Genomic DNA, 21,413 nt, shown 5'->3' on the forward strand with positions numbered 1-21,413 from the left:
AGGCCCCGCCTCCTCCCCTCTCCCGGACTCCTCCCCCAGGATGTTGAACCCCATCCAGGTCCTGTGCTCCGACATCACTTCCCTCTCCCTGGAGCCCGAGCCGTTTGCCTCTTACACTGAAGGTGTGTTTATACTGTGTACCGTATAAATGAATGACCAATGAATCACTTATTCAGATACATCGAGACCCAGAGCACTGTGTGTGTGTGCGTGCTTGTGTGAGTAAGTCTATATGTCCGTCTGTGTGTGTCTTTGTGTGAGTGCGTTTACGAGGGACTGTCTATTTGTCCATCTGTGTGAATATATGTGAGACAGTTTGTGTCGAGTGTGTGACTGTGTGTCTGTCTCTGTGTGCATCTGTCTCTGTGAGTGTATGTATCTCAGCGTGTGTGTGTGTGTGTGTGTACGTGCGTGCGTGTCATTGATTTCCTGAAATAGAGTTTGACCAGACGAACTCCAGTCTCACAGAGGACGTGTCTTTTCCTACACTCATTATCGCTGGAGTCAGTGCTGTAGGGCAGAGGACTGTCCCTGCACACACCTATCCATCCATTCCTCATGGGGATATTAGACAATAGACAGTATATGATGGATTATGAGATGCGTATCTATGGATAATATGGATTCGGTATAGATACGGCATAGTTTTGACATAGAATCTAATCCTTGACATGTATAGGGGCTATATGAGTATATACTGTAGATATATGACATATCAGAGCTCTCCTCTCTCTCTCGGTCTCTGTCTCTGTCTCTGTCTCTCTCTCTCTCTCTCTCTCTCTCTCTCTCTCTCGTGCTAATAGATCGTTTCCATAACCAAGCATCTCACTCTTTATTTTGGAGGGTGATGGAGTGCATGTGGACAGACACGTACAAACACACAGCCCCGCCCACACACACATGTCCCCTGCTGGGTGTCGGGTTTGGTATTATTAGTTTGACCATGCTGTTAAGAGAGTGGTATTGGCAGTAATGTTTACCCAGACCAGAGATTGCTATAATTGGAACAGTAGGACGCCCCATCCTCCCCTCGTTCTCCCCCCCCTAAAAACGGACTACCTACCCTCCTTATCGACCCTTCAGCACTTTGTGTCCGTGTTGGTGTGTGAGTCACAGTGTGTGCATTTGTGCTTATGTGTTGTTGTGTGAAAAGTATCTCATGATTTGTTTCTGGGGGCTGAGATTAGTGTGTGAAGGACACGTGTGTGCTTATGTGTTACTTCTGTGAAGGACATGTCCATTAGAGTGCGCGTTTGGATGTAACAGAGGAGGCTGGTGGGAGGAGCTTCACCACCGTTCCAATCATTCCAGCCATTACAATGACCCTGTCCTCCGACACCTCTTCCCACCAGCCCCCACTGGTATGTCTGTGTGTGTACGGGGACAATGTGTGCTTGTGTATGTGCTCAGAGTGTAGTTAGGCGACGAGTCGGTCAGCACGGCCACTGTACCAGTGTTCTGGATCTCTGGGTCGGTGGGTCCTGATGGTAATTGAATGGGAGACCAGGCCTGCTATGACACCACAGGATACATCCACTCAGCTTCCCACTGCGCCACAGAGCCGTGATATGGACTCTGCACGGGGAGGGAATCTCTGCTTGGACCAACAATGCTGCTGCGGTGCACTTCCGTAGGGTCGGTGATGTGTGTCGCAGTGGTGAGAGAGAGAGAAAGTGCTCCATACTCCATCTAGCTACTGTATGTCTGCTCTCTGGCGATGCCTAGACAAGCTCGATGTGCATGTGCTTGGAGAAACTGTACGTGCCGTGTGTGTGCGCGCATGCGCGTGCCTTGATGTGTGTGCTCTGAGATATATGGGTGTGAGACCTACTGCGCATGTTCTGTGAGGTCTGGGTGTCCTGTGCGTTGTGTGTGTTTGTGTGTGTGTGTGTGTGTGTGTGTGTGTGTGTGTGTGTGTGTGTGTGTGTGGCGGCCCGTGCAGTGAGTTGCTGCGACGGCTCTCCAGATTTAATTTGGTCTGTTTGTGGGCTAGGTACGGCAGGCCCATTATGTCCCCCAGATTGATGATTCCTGCTTCCCCTGCTACTGTCTTCCTCTCCTACCGGGCTGCTGCTGCTAGAGCCAGAACACTTCAGCCTGTTGCCATGGCAACCCCATGCACGAGCAAACCCCCCCCCACCCCCCCTCCCCACTCCTCCAGTCCTACACTCCCCTGTGCACACACACACAAACACGCACGCACATTGCCTGACAAACAGTGGAGCAGAGAGAGAGAGGGAGCGAGCGAAAGAGACAGAGAGAGAGAGAGAGACAGAGAGAGAGAGAGAGAGAAACAGAGAGAGAGAGAGATAGAGAGAGAGAGAGAGAGAGAGAGAGAGAGAGAGAGAGAGAAACAGAGAGAGAGAGAAACAGAGAGAGAGAGAAACAGAGAGAGAGAGAGAGAGAGAGAGAGAGAGGGAGGGAGCGAGAGAGACAGAGAGAGAGAGGGAGGGAGCGAGAGAGACAGAGAGAGAGAGAGCGAGAGAGATAATTATTTTCATAACAGCAGTTCTGTTATTATTGTCAGTACTATGATTTATAGACACTTTACTAATGGTGAATGGTTTATACACCGTTTATAAGCAGACCTCCTAATTAAAAAAAATGACCTAAATCAATAGAACCAGTTAGGCTGTGTGCACCCTCAGTGGGGTCAGCTCCATCCGGATGCATCCATTTTTTTAGGGGAAATGGAACGCGAGCCTGTGACGCGACTTCCGCTTCTGGGCGTTAACAAGGCGACACTCCGTCTTAACTCCTCCTCCACATCCACTGGATTGGTTGAACAGTGTAGAAGACAACCTCTACCGACAGTTTTCTTTTCTTTCTCTCGTCAGGCCATTCAAACTGAATCAGGCTTTCCACTAACTGTGAATACCACTGTAATCTAATGTCCGATTGAATCAGTCAGCGGTAAGTAAGAGATGCTTTCTGACAGGAAGGTCCCTCCCTGTCTGCTACAGCAGGCCTTCTCAGACTGGCCTGTAGTGTCTCTGAAAGACACTGGGACGGTTAGTGGAGTTCGGAGGGTTAGGAGAGTTCACGTAGCAACATTCGCTGTTCACTGTTCAGGTTGTAGCTGGGCATCAGTGTTGTCGCAGTATGTCAGAAGCAAGCTTGGATAATAACACCTGTGTCTGATGTGAGATTGTCTGTGTGTGGGTGTATATTTGTGTGTGGGTGGGTTTAGTTCAATTTTCATTTTTATTCATTTATGTCGCTACTTGCTGCACTGTTGGGTGATGCTGCTTTACAGTGCCAGCTGATAATGAACAATTCATTATGGTGAATGTTTATCTTCGTTCCGTTTGCTTATAGCTACTCTTTCTCTCCCTTCTCCATTCTCTCTCCCTCCCATCTCTCCCCATCTCTTTCTCCCTCCCTCTCTCGTTCCCGTCTGCAGCTGATATCATCTCCACTGTAGAGTTCAACCACACTGGAGAACTCCTGGCCACAGGGGATAAGGGGGGGCGAGTGGTCATCTTCCAGAGGGAACCTGAGGTAGGTGCACACACACATACAGCCACCCACGCAGACCTGGCACTGGGTGTGTTCATTCGGGGTTCGGGTCAGTTTTAAGCAACTTTGTGAAATAACTACAGTTCAGATTGAATTGACTCCAGCACTACGCTACACGCGCGCGTGTGTGTGTGTGTGGGATCTAACTCTCTCTTTCTCTCTGTCTCGCTGCAGTGTAAGACAGAGCCGTACTCCCAGGGAGAGTATAATGTCTACAGCACATTCCAGAGCCACGAGCCGGAGTTTGATTACCTTAAGAGTCTGGAGATCGAGGAGAAGATCAACAAGATACGATGGCTGCCTCAGCAGAACGCCGCCCACTTCCTCCTTTCCACCAATGGTGAGGGACCTCTGCCTTAGCACCAGGAAGCTATTAGAATGTTAGTGTAATAGCATGGCAATATCATCCATACATTGTCAATGTAATTCCCATATGACCTGCTTCATACACTGGTAGAGGGTCATAGTCTACATTGAATCTACCTATCCCTCTAGCTTTTTAACTGACTACAGATGAGATGATTTGAAACATGTGATAGTTGATTGCCATGTCTGTCTCTCAGATGAGATGGTTTGAGGCATATGATTGGTGAATTATCCTGTGTCAGACAAGGCTGTTTGAGGCATATGCTAGGTTCATTGTGCTGTCGGTCCCTCAGATAAGACGTCTGAGGCATATGATTGGCTGATTGCCCTGTCTGTCTCTTAGATAAGGCTATTGAAGTTGTAAGATTGGTGTATTGTGCTGTCTGTCTGTCTATCAGATAAGACCATTAAGCTATGGAAGGTGAGTGAGCGGGACAAGAGGCCTGAAGGCTACAACCTGAAGGATGAGGAGGGCAGGATAAAGGACCTCTCCACTGTCACCTCACTTCAGGTAGACTCATCTTATTTATCTATCCATCTATCCATCTATCCATCTATCTATCTATCTATCTTATCGTTATCATGTCACCATGGGACCTTCCTTTCTTTCTTTCTTTCTTTCTTTCTTTCTTTCTTTCTTTCTTTCTCTTCACGTTGTATCTACAGTGCCTTGCAAAAATATTCACCCCGTTGGTGTTTTTCCTATTTTGTTGCATTACAACCTGTAATTTAAATAGATTTTTATTTTTATTTCATGTAATGGACATACACAAAATAGTCCAAATTGGTGAAGTGAAATGAACAAATGTACTTGTTTCAAAAAAATAAAATAAAAATATTTAAACAGAAAAGTGGTAAGTGTTTATGTATTCAGCCCCTTTGCTATGAAGCCCCTAAATAAGATCTGGTGCAACCAATTACCTTCAGAAGTCACATAATTAGTTAAATGAAGTCCACCTGTGTGCAACCTAAGTGTCACATGATCTAAGTATGTACAGTGAGGGAAAAAAGTATTTGATCCCTTGCTGATTTTGTACGTTTGCCCACTGACAAAGAAATTATCAGTCTATAATTTTAATGGTAGGTTTATTTGAATAATGAAAGACAGAATAACAACAACAAAATCCAGAAAAATCCATGTAAAAAAAGTTATAAATTGATTTCCATTTAATGAGGGAAATAAATATTTAACCCCTCTCAATCCGAAAGATTTCTGGCTAGCAGGTGTCTTTTATACAGGTAACGAGCTGAGATTAGGAGCACACTCTTAAAGGGAGTGCTCCTAATCTCAGCTTGTTACCTGTATAAAAGACACCTGTCTACAGAAGCAATCAATCAATCAGATTCCAAACTCTCCACCATGGCCAAGACCAAAGAGCTCTCCAAGGATGTCAGGGACAAGATTGTAGACCTACACAAGGCTGGAATGGGCTACAAGACCATCGCCAAGCAGCTTGGTGAGAAGGTGACAACAGTTGGTGCGATTATTCGCAAATGGAAGGAACACAAAATAACTGTCAATCTCCCTTGGCCTGGGGCTCCATGCAAGATCTCACCTTGTGGAGTTGCATTGATCATGAGAACGGTGAGGAATCAGCCCAGAACTACACGGGACAATATTGTCAATGATCTCAAGGCAGCTGGGACAATAGTCGCCAAGAAAACATTTGGTAACACACTACGCCGTGAAGGACTGAAATCCCGCAGCGCCCACAAGGTCCACCTGCTCAAGAAAGCACATATACATGCCCGTCTGAAGTTTGCCAATGAACATCTGAATGATTCAGAGGACAACTGGGTGAAAGTGTTGTGGTCAGATGAGACCAAAATGGAGCTCTTTGGCATCAACTCAACTCACCGTGTTTGGAGGAGGAGGAATGCTGCCTATGACACCAAGAACACCATCCCTACCGTCAAACAAGGAGGTGGAAACATTATGCTTTGGGGGTGTTTTTCTGCTAAGGGGACAGGACAACTTCACCGCATCAAAGGGACGATGGACGGGGCCATGTACCGTCAAATCTTGGGTGAGAACCTCCTTCCCTCAGCCAGAGCATTGAAAATGGGTCGTGGATTGGTATTCCAGCATGGCAATGACCCAAAACACACGGCCAAGCCAACAAAGGAGTGGCTTAAGAAGAAGCACATTAAGGTCCTGGAGTGGCCTAGCCAGTCTTCAGACCTTAATCCCATAGAAAATTTGTGGAGGGGGCTGAAAGTTCGAGTTGCCAAACGTCAGCCTCGAAACCTTAATGACTTGGAGAAGATCTGCAAAGAGGAGTGGGACAAAATCCCTCCTGAGATGTGTGCAAACCTGGTGGCCAACTACAAGAAATGTCTGACCTCTGTGATTGCCAACAAGGGTTTTGCCACCAAGTACTAAGTCATGTTTTGAATAGGGGTCAAATACTTATTTCCCACATTAAAATGAAAATCAATTTATAACATTTTTGACGTGAGTTTTTCTGGATGTTGTTGTTGTTATTCTGTCTCTCACTGTTCAAATAAACCTACCATTAAAATGATAGACTGATAATTTCTTTGTCAGTGAGCAAATACTTTTTTCCCTCACTGTATACACCTGTTCTGAAAGGCCCCAGAGTTTGCAAAACCGCTAAGCAAGGATCACTATGAAGACCAAGCTCTCCAAACAGATCAGGGACAAAGTTGTGGAGAAGGACAGATCAGGGTCGGGTTAAAAAAAAATATCTGAAACTTCCCACGGAGCCCCATTAAATACATTATTAAAAGATGGAAAGAATATGGCACCACAACAAACCTGCCAAGAGAGGGCCTCCCACCAAAACTCACGGACCAGGCAAAGAGGGCATTAATCAGAGGCAACAAAGAGACCAAAGATTACCCTGAAGGAGTTGCAAAGCTCCACAGCGGAGATTGGAGTATCTGTCCATAGGACCACTTTAAGCCGCACACTCCACAGAGCTGGGTTTTACAGAAGAGTGGCCAGAAAAAAAGGCATGTGGGAGACTCTCCAAAAGGCATGTGGGAGACTCTCCAAACATATGGAAGAAGGTACTCTGGTCAGATGAGACTAAAATGTAGCTTTTTGGCCATCAAGGAAAACGCTATGTCTGGCGCGAACCCAACAACTCTCATCACCCCGAGAACACCATCCATGATGCTGCCACCACCATGCTGTGGGATGTTTTTCATCGTCAGGGACTGGGAAACTGGTCAGAATTGAAGGAATGATGGATGGCGCTAAATACAGGGAAAATCTTGAGGGAAACCTGTTTCCAGAGATTTGAGACTGGGACGAAGGGTCACCTTTCAGCAGGACAATGACCCTAAGCATACTGCTAAAGCAACACAGAAAGTGGTTTAAGGGGAAACATTTAAATGTCTTGGAATGGCCTAGTCAAAACCCAGACCTCAATCCAATTGAGAATATGTGGTATGACTTAAAGATTGCTGTACACCAGCAGAACCCATCCAACTTGAAGGAGCTGGAGCAGTTTTGCCTTGAAGAATGGGTAAAAATCCCAGTGGCTAGATGTGCCAAGCTTATAAAGACATACCCCAAGAGACTTGCAGCTGTAATTGCTGCAAAAGGTAGCTCTACAAACTATTGACTGGGGGATTGAATAGTTATGCATGCTCAGGTGTTCTATATTTTGTATCTTCAAAGTGGTAGACTTGTTGTGTAAATCAAATGATGCAAACCCCCCCAAAATATTTTTTAATTCCAGGTCGTAAGGCAACAAAATAGGAAAAAGGCCAAGGGGGTGAATACTTTCACAAGCCACTGTATGTTCTGTATCTATGTTATGTCTGTGTTACATGCACACACACATACACACACAAACACAGACATGTATGCACACACACACACTCACTCACACACGCACGCGTTCTAGGTTGGACAGCATAAGTAGGTCAGTGGTGTGTTTATAAAAGTGGGTCATTGGCACAAGGTTTATGTATGTTTGTCTGCTTGGCAACAGTAAATACTGCCAGCTGTTATGGCCAGAGAAAATAACAGACTATCGTTTTCTCCACAAGTGATAATATTACATTTTTACAGGTATTCCTAATGGTTATATCTCTGTGGTTTTCCATTTGTGCTCTCTTTAAAGATACAATTATTTCAAAGCTCCCATTTTGGACAAATCTTGATTCTATGAATGTAAAACCTCATTTGATCTCATAATTTGAGTCTACTCACCACATAGTACATTTCTCTGTGTTTTCAGACTGTCTTCTGTGTTGTGTTTTCTGACTGTATCTTCTGTGTTGTGTTTTCAGACTGTATCTTCTGTGTTGTGTTTTCTGACTGTATCTTCTGTGTTGTGTTTTCAGACTGTATCTTCTGTGTTGTGTTTTCAGACTGTATCTTCTGTGTTGTGTTTTCTGACTGTATCTTCTGTGCTCTGTCTAGGTGCCGGTGTTGAAGCCCATGGATCTGATGGTGGAGGTGAGTCCTCGGCGTGTGTTTGCCAACGCCCACACCTACCACGTCAACTCCATCTCCGTCAACTCCGACCACGAGACCTACATGTCAGCTGACGACCTGAGGATCAACCTCTGGCATCTGGGCATCACTGACCGCAGCTTCAGTATCCTTTAGATAAGACAATTGGTCAAAACACACACGCACGCACGCACGCACGCACGCACGCACACACACACACACACACACACACACACACACAGTGATGTGGGGGAGGGGAACGGTTGCCGAGGAGTGAAAATGCAGCTTAATGAATTATTAAAACTGTTCCATGAATATTTCACTCCTTTTCTGGATTATAGTGCGGCTGAATAGAACACACACACACTCCTCGCCCCAGACAGGATTTGCGTTGGTACAATTCAGATACATTTGAGATTATCCTCCCACTACCTCTAGAGGTGTGTATGTGTTTAATAGTATATACATTGATATCAGTGTGTTTACGCATATCATTTTGAATATGTACTGCATGTACAGTACCAGTCTAAAGTTTTAGAACACCTACTCATTCAAGGGTTTTTCTTTATTCTTACTCTTTTCTACATTGTAGAACAATAGTGAAGACATCAAAACTATGAAATAACACATAAGGAATCATGTAGTAACCAAAGAACATGTTAAACAAATCAAAATATATTTTAGATGTTAAATTCTTCAAAGTAACCACCATTTGCCTTGATGACATCTTTGCACACTCTTGGCATTCTCTCAACCACCTTCACCTGGAATGCTTTTCCAACAGTCTTGAAGGAGTTCCCACATATGCTGAGCACTTGTTGGCTGCTTTTCCTTCACTCTGCAGTCTAACTCATCCCAAACCATCTCATTTGGGTTGAGGTTGGGTGATTGTGGAGGCCAGGTCATCTGATGCAGCACTCCGTCACTCTTTTTCTTGGTCAAGTAGCCCTTACACAGTCTGGAGGTGTGTTGGGTCATTGTCCTGTTGATAAACAAATTATAGTCCCACTAAGCGCAAACCAGATGGGATAGCGCAGAATGCTGTGGTAGCCATGCTGGTTAAGTGTGCCTTGATGTTTTTTACGACTGCACTTGAAGAAACTTTCAAAGTTCTTGAAATTTTCCGGATTGATTGACCTTCATGTCTTAAAGTAATGATGGACTGTCGTTTCTCTTTGCTTATTTGAGCTGTTCTTGCCATAATATGGACTTGGTCTTGTACCAAATAGGGCTATCTTCTGTATACCACCCCTACCTTGTCACAGCACAACAGATTGGCTCAAAAAAAATTCAGCTAATTAACTTTTAACAAGGCAGACCTGTTCATTCCAGGTGACTACCTCATGAAGCTGGTTGAGAGAATGCCAAGAGTGTGCAAAGCTTTCATCAAGGCAAAGGCTGGCTACATTGAAGAATCTCAAATATAAAATATATTTAAATTTGTTGAACAATTTTTTGGTTACTTTATGATTCCATATGTGATATTTGTAGAAAAAAGTTTTAAAAAATAAATAAAATAAAAACCTTGAATGATGTGTCCAAACTTTTGACGGGTACTGTATGTGTACTATGTTTTTAATCAAACACAAACACACAAAATCAAATTAGTATGTATGCTGTATTATATTGTATATTATAAACTGGGTGTTTCGAGCCCTGAATGCTGATTGGCTGACAGCCGTGGTATATCAGAACGTATACCACGGGTATGACAAATCATTTATTTTACAGCTCTAAGTTGGTAGCCAGTTTATAATAGCAATAAGGCACCTTGGGGTTTTGTGGTATACGGCCAATATACCACGGCTAAGGGCCTGTATCCAGGCGAGCCACATTGCGGCATGCATAAGAACAGCCCTTAGCCGTGGTATATTGGCCATATACCACACCCCCTCATGCCTTATTGCTTAATTGTTTAATTATTATCACAATGTGTGTGTATACAGTACTCTCTGCTGTAGTCCTGAGCCCCTGTGCCCCAGACATTGTGGACATTAAGCCAGTGAACATGGAGGATCTGACAGAGGTGATAACAGCAGCAGAGTTCCACCCTCACCACTGTAACCTGTTGGTCTATAGCAGCAGTAAGGGAACTCTACGGCTCTGTGACATGAGAGAGGCCGCACTGTGTGACAAACACTCCAAACGTGAGTACTCACACACACAGACATAGACATACAGACATGGCCTACCATCAGACACACACACATTTTGTTTTTCTATCCTTGTGGGGACCTAAAATTGATTTCCATTCAAAATTAACTCTAACCCTAGCCCTAAACCAAACCACTTACCCTAATTCTAACCCTAATTGTAACCCTAAACCTAACCCCTAAGCTTAAAATAGACGTTGACCTCATGGGAACATGGGAAATGTCCCCACTAGGGACAACAAGGATAGGGAATTATTTTAATATCCTTGTTGGGGCTTTTAGGTCCCCACAAAGATAGAAGAACCAACCAACCAACCAACCCACCCACCCACCCACCCACCCACCCACCCACACACACACACACACACACACACACACACACACACACACACACACACACACACACACACACACACTACCCCCACCTCTACCCCCAAACACTCACCCCCCTCTCCTCTCCTCCTCTAGTGTTTGAGGAGCCAGAGGACCCCAGTAACCGCTCCTTCTTCTCGGAAATCATCTCGTCTGTGTCGGACGTGAAGTTCAGCCACAGCGGTCGCTACCTGCTGACCAGAGACTACCTCACCGCCAAGGTGTGGGACCTCAACATGGAGAACAAGCCCCTGGAGATATATCAAGTGAGGAGCCCAACTTCACTATTAGCACAGAGACAATGACAGTATAGTATTACTATCACAGAGACATAGACAGTATACTATTACTATCACAGAGACAGTATAATATTACTATCACAGAGATATAGACAGTATACTCTTACTATCACAGAGACAGTATACTATTACTATCACAGAGATATAGACAGTATACTATTACTATCACAGAGACAGTATAATATTACTATCACAGAGACATAGACAGTATACTATTACTATCACAGAGACAGTATACTATTACTATCACAGAGACAGTATACTATTACTATCACAGAGACATAGACAGTGTACTATTACTATCACAGAGACAGTATACTATTACTATCACAGAGACATAGACAGTATACTATTACTATCACAGAGACAGTATAATATTACTATCACAGAGACAGTATGCTATTACTATCACAGAGATATAGACAGTATACTATTACTATCACAGAGACATAGACAGTATACTATTACTATCACAGAGACAGTATACTATTACTATCACAGAGACATAGACAGTATACTATTACTATCACAGAGACAGTATAATATTACTATCACAGAGATATAGACAGTATACTCTTACTATCACAGAGACAGCATGCTATTACTATCACAGAGATATAGACAGTATACTATTACTATCACAGAGACATAGACAGTATACTATTACTATCACAGAGACAGTATAATATTACTATCACAGAGACATAGACAGTATAATATTACTATCAGAGAGATATAGACAGTATACTATTACTATCACAGAGACAGTATACTATTACTATCACAGAGACATAGATAGTATAATATTACTATCACAGAGACAGTATGATATTACAATCACAGAGACATAGACAGTATACTATTACTATCACAGAGACATAGACAGTATACTATTACTATCAGAGGCAGTATGCTATTACTATCACAGAGACAGTATAGTATTACTATCACAGAGATATAGACAGTATACTATTACTATCACAGAGACATAGACAGTATACTATTACTATCACATAGACAGTATAATATTACTATCACAGAGACATAGACAGTATACTATTACTATCAGAGACAGTATACTATTACTATCACAGAGACAGTATGCTATTACTATCACAGAGACATAGACAGTATACTATTACTATCACAGAGACATAGACAGTATACTATTACTATCAGAGACAGTATGCTATTACTATCACAGAGACAGTATAGTATTACTATCACAGAGATATAGACAGTATACTATTACTATCACAGAGACATAGACAGTATACTATTACTATCACAGAGACAGTATAATATTACTATCACAGAGACATAGACAGTATACTATTACTATCACAGAGACAGTATAGTATTACTATCACAGAGATATAGACAGTATACTATTACTATCACAGAGACATAGACAGTATACTATTACTATCACAGAGACAGTATAATATTACTATCACAGAGACATAGACAGTATACTATTACTATCACAGAGACAGTATAATATTACTATCACAGAGATATAGACAGTACACTATTACTATCACAGAGACAGTATGCTATTACTATCACAGAGACAGTATAGTATTACTTTCACAGAGATATAGACAGTATACTATTACTATCACAGAGACAGTATAATATTACTATCACAGAGACATAGACAGTATACTATTACTATCACAGAGACAGTATAATATTACTATCACAGAGACATAGACAGTATACTATTACTATCACAGAGACAGTATAATATTACTATCACAGAGACATAGACAGTATACTATTACTATCACAGGGACAGTATAATATTACTATCACAGAGATATAGACAGTATACTATTACTATCACAGGGACATAGACAGTATACTATTACTATCACAGGGACAGTATAATATTACTATCACAGAGATATAGACAGTACACTATTACTATCACAGAGACATAGACAGTATACTATTACTATCACAGAGACAGTATAATATTACTATCACAGAGACATAGACAGTATACTATTACTATCACAGAGACAGTATAATATTACTATCACAGAGACATAGACAGTATACTATTACTATCACAGGGACAGTATAATATTACTATCACAGAAATATAGACAGTACACTATTACTATCACAGAGACAGTATAATATTACTATCACAGAGACATAGACAGTATACTATTACTATCACAGGGACAGTATAATATTACTATCACAGAGATATAGACAGTACACTATTACTATCACAGAGACATAGACAGTATACTATTACTATCACAGAGACAGTATAATATTACTATCACAGAGATATAGACAGTATACTATTACTATCACAGGGACAGTATAATATTACTATCACAGAGATATAGACAGTATACTATTACTATCACAGAGACCGTATACTATTACTATCACAGAGACAGTATAGTATTACTATCACAGAGACAGTATGCTATTACACTATTACTATCACAGAGACAGTATACTATTACTATCACAGGGACAGTATAATATTACTATCACAGAGACATAGACAGTATACTATTACTATCACAGGGACAGTATAATATTACTATCACAGAGATATAGACAGTCCACTATTACTATCACAGAGACAGTATAATATTACTATCACAGAGACATAGACAGTATACTATTACTATCACAGGGACAGTATAATATTACTATCACAGAGATATAGACAGTACACTATTACTATCACAGAGACATAGACAGTATACTATTACTATCACAGAGACAGTATAATATTACTATCACAGAGATATAGACAGTATACTATTACTATCACAGGGACAGTATAATATTACTATCACAGAGATATAGACAGTATACTATTACTATCACAGAGACCGTATACTATTACTATCACAGAGACAGTATAGTATTACTATCACAGAGACAGTATGCTATTACACTATTACTATCACAGAAACAGTATACTATTACTATCACAGGGACAGTATAATATTACTATCACAGAGACATAGACAGTATACTATTACTATCACAGGGACAGTATAATATTACTATCACAGAGACATAGACAGTATACTATTACTATCACAGAGACAGTATAATATTACTATCACAGAGACATAGACAGTATACTATTACTATCACAGAGACAGTATAATATTACTATCACAGAGACATAGACAGTATACTATTACTATCACAGGGACAGTATAATATTACTATCACAGAAATATAGACAGTACACTATTACTATCACAGAGACAGTATAATATTACTATCACAGAGACATAGACGGTATACTATTACTATCACAGAGACAGTATAATATTACTATCACAGAGACATAGACAGTATACTATTACTATCACAGAGACAGTATAATATTACTATCACAGAGACATAGACAGTATACTATTACTATCAGCACAGATACATTAACCTAACGTAGCAGGCGTAAAATAAACGGCTGAAACTAGATCCCCTACATACTAGTCTTGACGAGAAGACCAAAAACTGAGCCTGAGGGGGAGGTTCTTTTCTGCCCTGTTCAACCAATCCAGTAAATGTGGAGGAGGAGTTAAGATGGAGTGCCGCCTTGTTAACGTCCAAAAGCAGAAATCACGTCACAGGCTCTTTTTCCAGAGACGTAGACAGTGTGTGTACTGTTACTATTAGCATATACAGTAAAGCTATGCGAGTGCATTGTGCGAAGCAGACGTGGGTCAGATATGTATTGACATATTATTAGGAGTGTGGAAACTGTCGAATAAGCCAGGCATTGATGTCAGTCGGGGAGATCTGTCTGAAAATGGAATTGGATGTTTTCAGAAGCTCAAGTTGCTGGGCTCTCATATGCATGTGTTTCGCATGTGTGTGTAGCGTGTGCTACACATGTTTAGCCTCTGGGCCTGAATGTCAATGCCTCTATACATACATAGGGTCTACTACCACTCACGTTGCTGATTAGCAACTTCATTGAGGAAAAGTTGTACTTACTATGACTGTGATATGTGGTTGTCTCGCCTAGTTCCCTTAAGATGAATGCACTAGCTGTAGGTCAACCTGAATAAGAGCGTCTGCTAAATGACTAACATTGGAAATACACTGTGTATGTAACATCTGTACATGTTGTGTATGATACACGTGTTCCTGTATGTTCAGTGTGTGTTTAGCATGATTAAGGAAATAATGAGTGCACATGATACGTGTGTAGTGTGTCTATAGGTGTGGGCGTGTTGTGTGCCCGCGTAGTGTGTGTGTGCGTGCGGGTGAGGCATGCTCTGCTGTGCAGTCAGGAGTGGGTGGTTAAGATGCGCTGGTGCTATTTATAGCCAGGAGCTCCACTCATAAACTGTACTGGGAGAGGAGGGGGGGGGGGGGGGGGGGGGATACCTTACTGAGACCTACCCATATCTGCAATGCAGCAAGGAGACAGAGAGAGAGGTGGGAGATGGGTGGGAATGAGGGACTCTCAAACCCTGTATTTCCTAATTTGGCTGTGTTTGCTCAGGTATTCCCTCCATTGAAATGAATTGGGAAAGGGAGGGGAGGGAGAGAGAATGAGGGGGAGACAAAAATTCTAAAAGGTCCAAAAGGAAAGAAATGGGGGAGTGGAGAGGGGTGGGTTGTCAGGGGAGAGAACAGGCAATGTTCACTTTAACACAACATATTTTCATCGGTCAGCGAGAACGGTATGGAAACAAACATGTCAAGATGGTTTGATTTACAACCAAACTGTGACCATGGTTTGGTCGTAGAAGGATTGACCATGAATTGACCGTTGACCCTATGCAGAGAATCCATTAAGCTTAGTATGTATAAAGATATCGTTGTACATTTCAGGCCCTTGCATCACCATGCACAGAGAGACAGAGAGAGACAGAGAGAGAGTGTGTGTCCGTGTCCCCTAAATGGATTCGATTACAACGTGGTTCAGTAGTTCTCCACATTCTCAGAATGAATATCCTGTGTTAACATTAGTTGACAGAGCTATGTCTGTGTGAGTACTATGCCGTGGATTCTGTGTCCGGTCTGTGTGTGTGTGTCTGTGTTGGCTGTGAGCCGTGTGTTGATTAAATCTTGGCGTGTGTTCCTGCAGGTGCATGATTACCTCCGCAGCAAGCTGTGCTCCCTTTATGAGAACGACTGCATCTTCGACAAGTTTGAGTGTGCCTGGAACGGCTCAGACAGGTAGGCGAAGAGTGTGTGTGTTCTTATGTTTGTTGCCCTTGCCGTTTTTACTACCCCTTTAATTGTTCAGGGAGTGAATGTGTGTGCACTTTATGTTCAGAGTGCATGAGGGCAGAATTGGACTTCTAGAGTATTTTCTATCCGTCCCCCTCTCCCAGTGTGATCATGACGGGGGCCTACAACAACTTCTTCCGGATGTTTGACCGGAATACCAAACGCGACGTGACCCTGGAGGCGTCCAGGGAGAGCAGTAAGCCCCGGGCCGTTCTCAAGCCTCGCCGCGTCTGCCAGGGTGGGAAACGTCGCAAGGATGACATCAGCGTGGACAGCCTGGACTTCACCAAGAAGATCCTGCACACGGCCTGGCACCCCACGGAGAACATCATCGCCATCGCTGCCACCAACAACCTGTACATCTTCCAGGACAAATTCAACTAGGAGATGCACGGCCGAGAGAGGGAAAGCGCAGGAGGCTGGAGACAGACACACACACACTCCAGACGACAGGGCGATACTGTGGAGACACACTCCAGAGTGCTCAGTCCCTGCCTCCCACACTTCCAACTAATGAAGTCCCCCCCCCCCCCCCCCCTGAAATACTGGACCCACCTCGCCCCAGGGCCAAACAGGGGGATCTGAATTACCCAATGAGAATGATGTTGGTTTATGGTTTCTCTTAGTCTTAATCATGGATGTGTTGACCTCTGGATTGTGGCTGATCTGATTGTGTTTGTTTCGCTATTGGTCGTTTTTTCATTCCGAGGGATTGACCTCTCGGCAGGAGGAGCTTTTACATGTTGTCTGTCTTTTTCTGTTCATCTGCCTCATCCTCTTCTTCTCTCCATCTGTTTCTGTACGTTTGTGCTCAGTTCAACCCCCCAGTCCCTCTCCTACACTCTTAGAAAAAAGGATTGGTTCCAGGTAGAACCCTTTTGGCTTCCATGTAGAACCCTCTGTGGAAAGGGTTCTGCACGAAAGCCAAAATGGCTATACCCGGAACCAAAAAAAAGGTTATTCAAAGGATTGTCCTATGGGGACAGCCAAAGAACCATTTTAGGTTCTAGAGTGTTTCTAAGAGTGTAGTCGGATTTGATCCTTGACGTTGGTGTAAAAAACCCTTTGTGGTTCCTGGTGGTGACTATCGTGGAAACAGAACGTTTGCATAACGTTGGCTGGATGTTTCAAGTTTTATTATAGTTTTTCACAGTTAAAAAAAAATCACCAATTCACATATTTTTGTAAATTCTCATTAATGATGGTGGTAATATATGATGATAATGACCGTTATTGGTCTACGCATAACAGTGACATGTCACAGTTGGACTTGGGTTCCACTAGGCTGTCTGTCACAGCTTGGTGACATTTACTCCTTACGTTTCTGTTGATTGTGGACACTGCTGGGGATCTCGGCGGTGTCGTGTGCCACTTTGCAATGAAACCCAATCAATAAAGCAAAAACAAAGTCCAACAATCAAGCAAAAAAAATAATAACATGCTGCATGATGAACAAAAATGATGTGTTTATATACATTTACTGGCTGCCTTTCTAATCATAAACAGGCTGTAAAAAGGCTTCTGGAGCTCTGCCTCTACACAGCACTAGTTACCATAAACAACAACGAGCTCCTTTCGTTTGTGTTTACAAGACACAAAAAAAAAAAGCATGTTTAACAGTGTTCGGGTTTTTACGGTGTACATTTGAAATGAAGCCGAAATAAAAATCAGTTAAAAATTAAAAAGAAAACTTGAACCAGAGGAATTGGGATTGTTTTATCAGCGTTGTTATCTAGACCTTTAAAAAAGGGGCCGATCGGTTTGTTTCGTATCAATATGTCCCAGAGCCAATCATCTGTAATGATGATGCTGTCCATGACAATGTGAGAGAGAGATTATTGCACTCTTCTCTCCAGCAATTGCATTTATATATTTTTGGAAACATCACTTGTGTTTGATTCCATGTCCCGCTGCCCTGGCATTGATTCACATCTTTTTTTTTTTGTTCACGTATTTTCAAGAAGAGAAAGTCAAATGAACAATTATAAATATGTTAATATGTCCCCCCCCCCCCTGAATAAAGATTTCAACAAAATTGCATCCTATGGGTTAGGGTTAGGCTGTGGTGTGTCTGTTAAACGTCTGTCACTGCAGCCAAATCAATTCTAATATGACCACTATTCAAATCGGTTTTCATTCATGTATAGTGCTTAAAGTATTAACTGCTGTCTGTGTACTTTGTAGATCCAACAGTCTTCATATGGCTCAATAGATTTGAAATACATCATTAAGGATTACATGATATCACTAAAACAAATCTCTGTGCTGTAGCCTGGGGAACCACCTAGTGTTAATACACTGTCATTACATACACTAATGACGCAGAATCAGCACTGTGTGTGTGACCTCTTCTGCTGGACAAGCTGTCCATAGCCCTGGAGAGAGTAAAGATCCAGACTAAATGACAAGATCATGCTCATTAAGGTATACGGACTCTGTGTGTGCGCGCATGCGTGCGAGTGAAAGAGAGAGGGAGTGAGAGATTGCAATAACCTTTCAGGAAGCATTTCCATGATTGGTTTATTAGTCACAGTAGCGTAGAGGGTTACAGTGGTGACGTCACAACCTACAAACAGTGACATCATCATTAGAGGCCTGCAGACTGGAACTGTGGGATCAGAACAGGTCCAAACCCCTGCACAGCAGGGAGAAGGAGGGGGGAGGGAGAGGGGGGCGAGGGACAACAAGGCAGACAAGTTAAAGAGGAGCAAAGATCAAGTTGGATACAAGTGCACTTTGATACATGTGAACTAATGGTGTGTGGCGTCACAACAAGGAAGATGATTAAAAACATAATATTTAAAGGAGACATCAGAAACAGTTTAAGTCCATTTGTTTCTCCGACGTGATGAAAATTACGTTCGAAGATAAAAAAAAATAAAAAACTATTAAATAACTGTAGAATACAAGTAACTAAATAGTTAAACTGAAATAAGGCCTCAAATTGTAAAAATAACAAAAGTAATGAAATTGTGGTCAACTTACAGTCTACAAATGATTTATAACTACGCTCCGACCCCCCAACCATCCACTCAAGGAATCGTCCCACAGCTGAATGTAAGTGGAGACACCTTATCTACAGTATGCGAGGGTGCAAACAGTAGACCTATATGGTTGAATAGCATGCAAAATGTTAATAAACTTAGTGATCACATTGTTGATTGGTATTATCCCACACTTCTCTGAAATGTTGACGGACTAAAAACACTCGTCTGTGAATTAGGAGTTTGAGGCCGTGTGTGTATTTGTGTGTGTGTGTGTGTGTGTGTGTGTGTTTGCATGTATGAAAGTGGTAAGTCTGTGTAAACTGTCTCCCTCCTTTGTAATTAAGTGGTTTAGTTTAGATTCTCCATTATATTATCCTCGCACACTTTGGCTCAGCAGTTATGAAAACACTCACACACACACTTATGCCTTGTTTAGCAACACACACAATACTGCTATGTGTCTATGCTGGCTTTACTACGGTAGGGTGTAAAGAACACACAGCACTACAAGCAGTTCAATCCCAGTACTGGAACTACAGTAAAGTGGAAAACATCATGCAGATTCATAGATTTGGGCTCTATTTAATATGCAACGCTGAATCCTTACAGATTTCGCAATAGAATTTTAAAAGGTCATTTCCGATTGAGCCGACATATGCAGCGTTTACCGTGAATGCAGTCTCCCCTACAGCGGGACATTGCCTTTAATTTCAATCACGCCGGAAAGCTGAACTTCAGCGATGCGGATTGAATAGAGCCCTTACTGTAGATAGACAGAACGCATGTCTTACTGACAAAACGATTGTGTGTACATTCAGTTCTCCTAGTGTACTTGCTTCCTCCCCATAGTGTACACTCAGCCACTCCTAACAGTGGTCGACATAAGGCATTACTTACAATCCGTAGTGAAATCACTTCTCCTAGTGTACACTTATTGACTCCACAAAGTGTACACTTATTCACTTCTCTACATTGATCCATTGCTCTTGCACCACACTCATCCACCACTACCCCTCACCAGTGTTTCAGCGTCCTGCTCCAGCTGTGCAGTGAGGAAGGGGTTAAAGAAGAAGTCGAACCCAAACTGCAGAGCCCCCTGGGCCGAGCGCCTCCAGTCATGTTCTATCTTATACTGCCTGCCGCTGGGCACGCGGGCGTCTGCACACGTCAGACAGTGGATGGCCTTCAGCTCAAACACAGGCCACTTAGAGCCCAGGCGTCCCTCCAGAACCGTACTGAACTCTACCAGGCTCCCAGCGCTCAGGTGCAGCAACATGGGGCCAAACTCATTACTGGCCCTCAGGACGATGTCCTTGGTGGCGTCTTCGTCCTCTATAATGGTCCCGTTCTTACTCTTCCTCTCCAGGGGCATGCCCAAGGTCACCTCGAACTTGTAGCGGTCAAAACGCTTCACGTGGCACTCGTGCTTCGCCAGCTTTTTCAGTTTGCATAAGGGGTCTTCTGGAGGGGGCTGGGGTGCAGGTAGGGGCTGGGGAGGGGCAGTGGGAGTGGAGGGGTCGGTGGTGTTGTCACAGAGTGGATAGGCCTCACCGTAGAGGCATCTCATCCAGTCCCCTACAAACACAGGGAGTAGGCCAATGACGGACTGGACTCCGTTCTCGATGTTGGTGACGCGGACATATTTGAAGCGTCCTGTCCAGGTGACCCGGTGGCCCTCCAGGTGAGAACACAGGATCTGGGTTTGGGCCATATTGTATTCCTTCCAGGCTTTCGGCCCACACAGGTTACTGTACTCCGGCCACGTGAGGGTGGAGTTATACACCTGTTCAAGACACTTGGTTAAACTTAAATTTGGATGTTTATTATACAGTTCATGCATTGAACACTTATCATACATTTAGGGAATCCCTTATTTAGTTACATTTGAATACTGTAAATAGTACTCTGCTGACTGCAATTTGAGCTTGTTCTGTCATTCGGTTATTTTCTATTAGGTTCCTACCTGTATTTTGTGTTAATTAGCGCTTTTGGCATAATGTAGCATAATGTAGCATAATGTAGCATAACGTAGCATAACTAGTTA

At 42.8% G+C, this 21,413-nt stretch overlaps 2 protein-coding genes across 3 annotated transcripts in view; one reads left to right on the top strand and one right to left on the bottom strand.

Moving 5' to 3' along the window:
* Nucleotides 1–18,422, top strand: part of LOC110487700 (serine/threonine-protein phosphatase 2A 55 kDa regulatory subunit B gamma isoform) — a 22,396-nt gene extending 3,974 nt beyond the window's left edge. The window contains exons 2-10 of one of the 2 annotated variants that reach the window (XM_036942757.1): nucleotides 1–122; nucleotides 3,404–3,501; nucleotides 3,694–3,859; nucleotides 4,284–4,396; nucleotides 8,285–8,462; nucleotides 10,300–10,464; nucleotides 10,939–11,108; nucleotides 16,237–16,328; nucleotides 16,487–18,422. The exon at nucleotides 1–122 is cut by the window's left edge and continues 39 nt beyond it. In XM_036942757.1, coding sequence (XP_036798652.1) covers nucleotides 41–122; nucleotides 3,404–3,501; nucleotides 3,694–3,859; nucleotides 4,284–4,396; nucleotides 8,285–8,462; nucleotides 10,300–10,464; nucleotides 10,939–11,108; nucleotides 16,237–16,328; nucleotides 16,487–16,766 — 1,344 coding nt within the window. In that variant the 5' untranslated portion in view covers nucleotides 1–40 and the 3' untranslated portion in view covers nucleotides 16,767–18,422. The remainder of the gene's footprint in view (nucleotides 123–3,403; nucleotides 3,502–3,693; nucleotides 3,860–4,283; nucleotides 4,397–8,284; nucleotides 8,463–10,299; nucleotides 10,465–10,938; nucleotides 11,109–16,236; nucleotides 16,329–16,486) is intronic. The other variant, XM_036942758.1, reaches the window with a different exon arrangement.
* The window catches only part of wfs1b (Wolfram syndrome 1b (wolframin)), a 12,363-nt gene continuing 8,798 nt past the window's right edge, over nucleotides 17,849–21,413 (bottom strand). Inside the window, exons 10-11 of the mRNA XM_021560950.2 lie at nucleotides 20,388–21,152; nucleotides 17,849–19,017 (exon numbers count right to left, since the gene is read on the bottom strand). Coding sequence (XP_021416625.2) covers nucleotides 18,970–19,017; nucleotides 20,388–21,152 — 813 coding nt within the window. The 3' untranslated portion in view covers nucleotides 17,849–18,969. The remainder of the gene's footprint in view (nucleotides 19,018–20,387; nucleotides 21,153–21,413) is intronic.

This window comes from Oncorhynchus mykiss, chromosome 14, assembly GCF_013265735.2.
Source record: "Oncorhynchus mykiss isolate Arlee chromosome 14, USDA_OmykA_1.1, whole genome shotgun sequence".
Classification (NCBI taxonomy): Eukaryota; Metazoa; Chordata; class Actinopteri; order Salmoniformes; family Salmonidae; genus Oncorhynchus; species Oncorhynchus mykiss.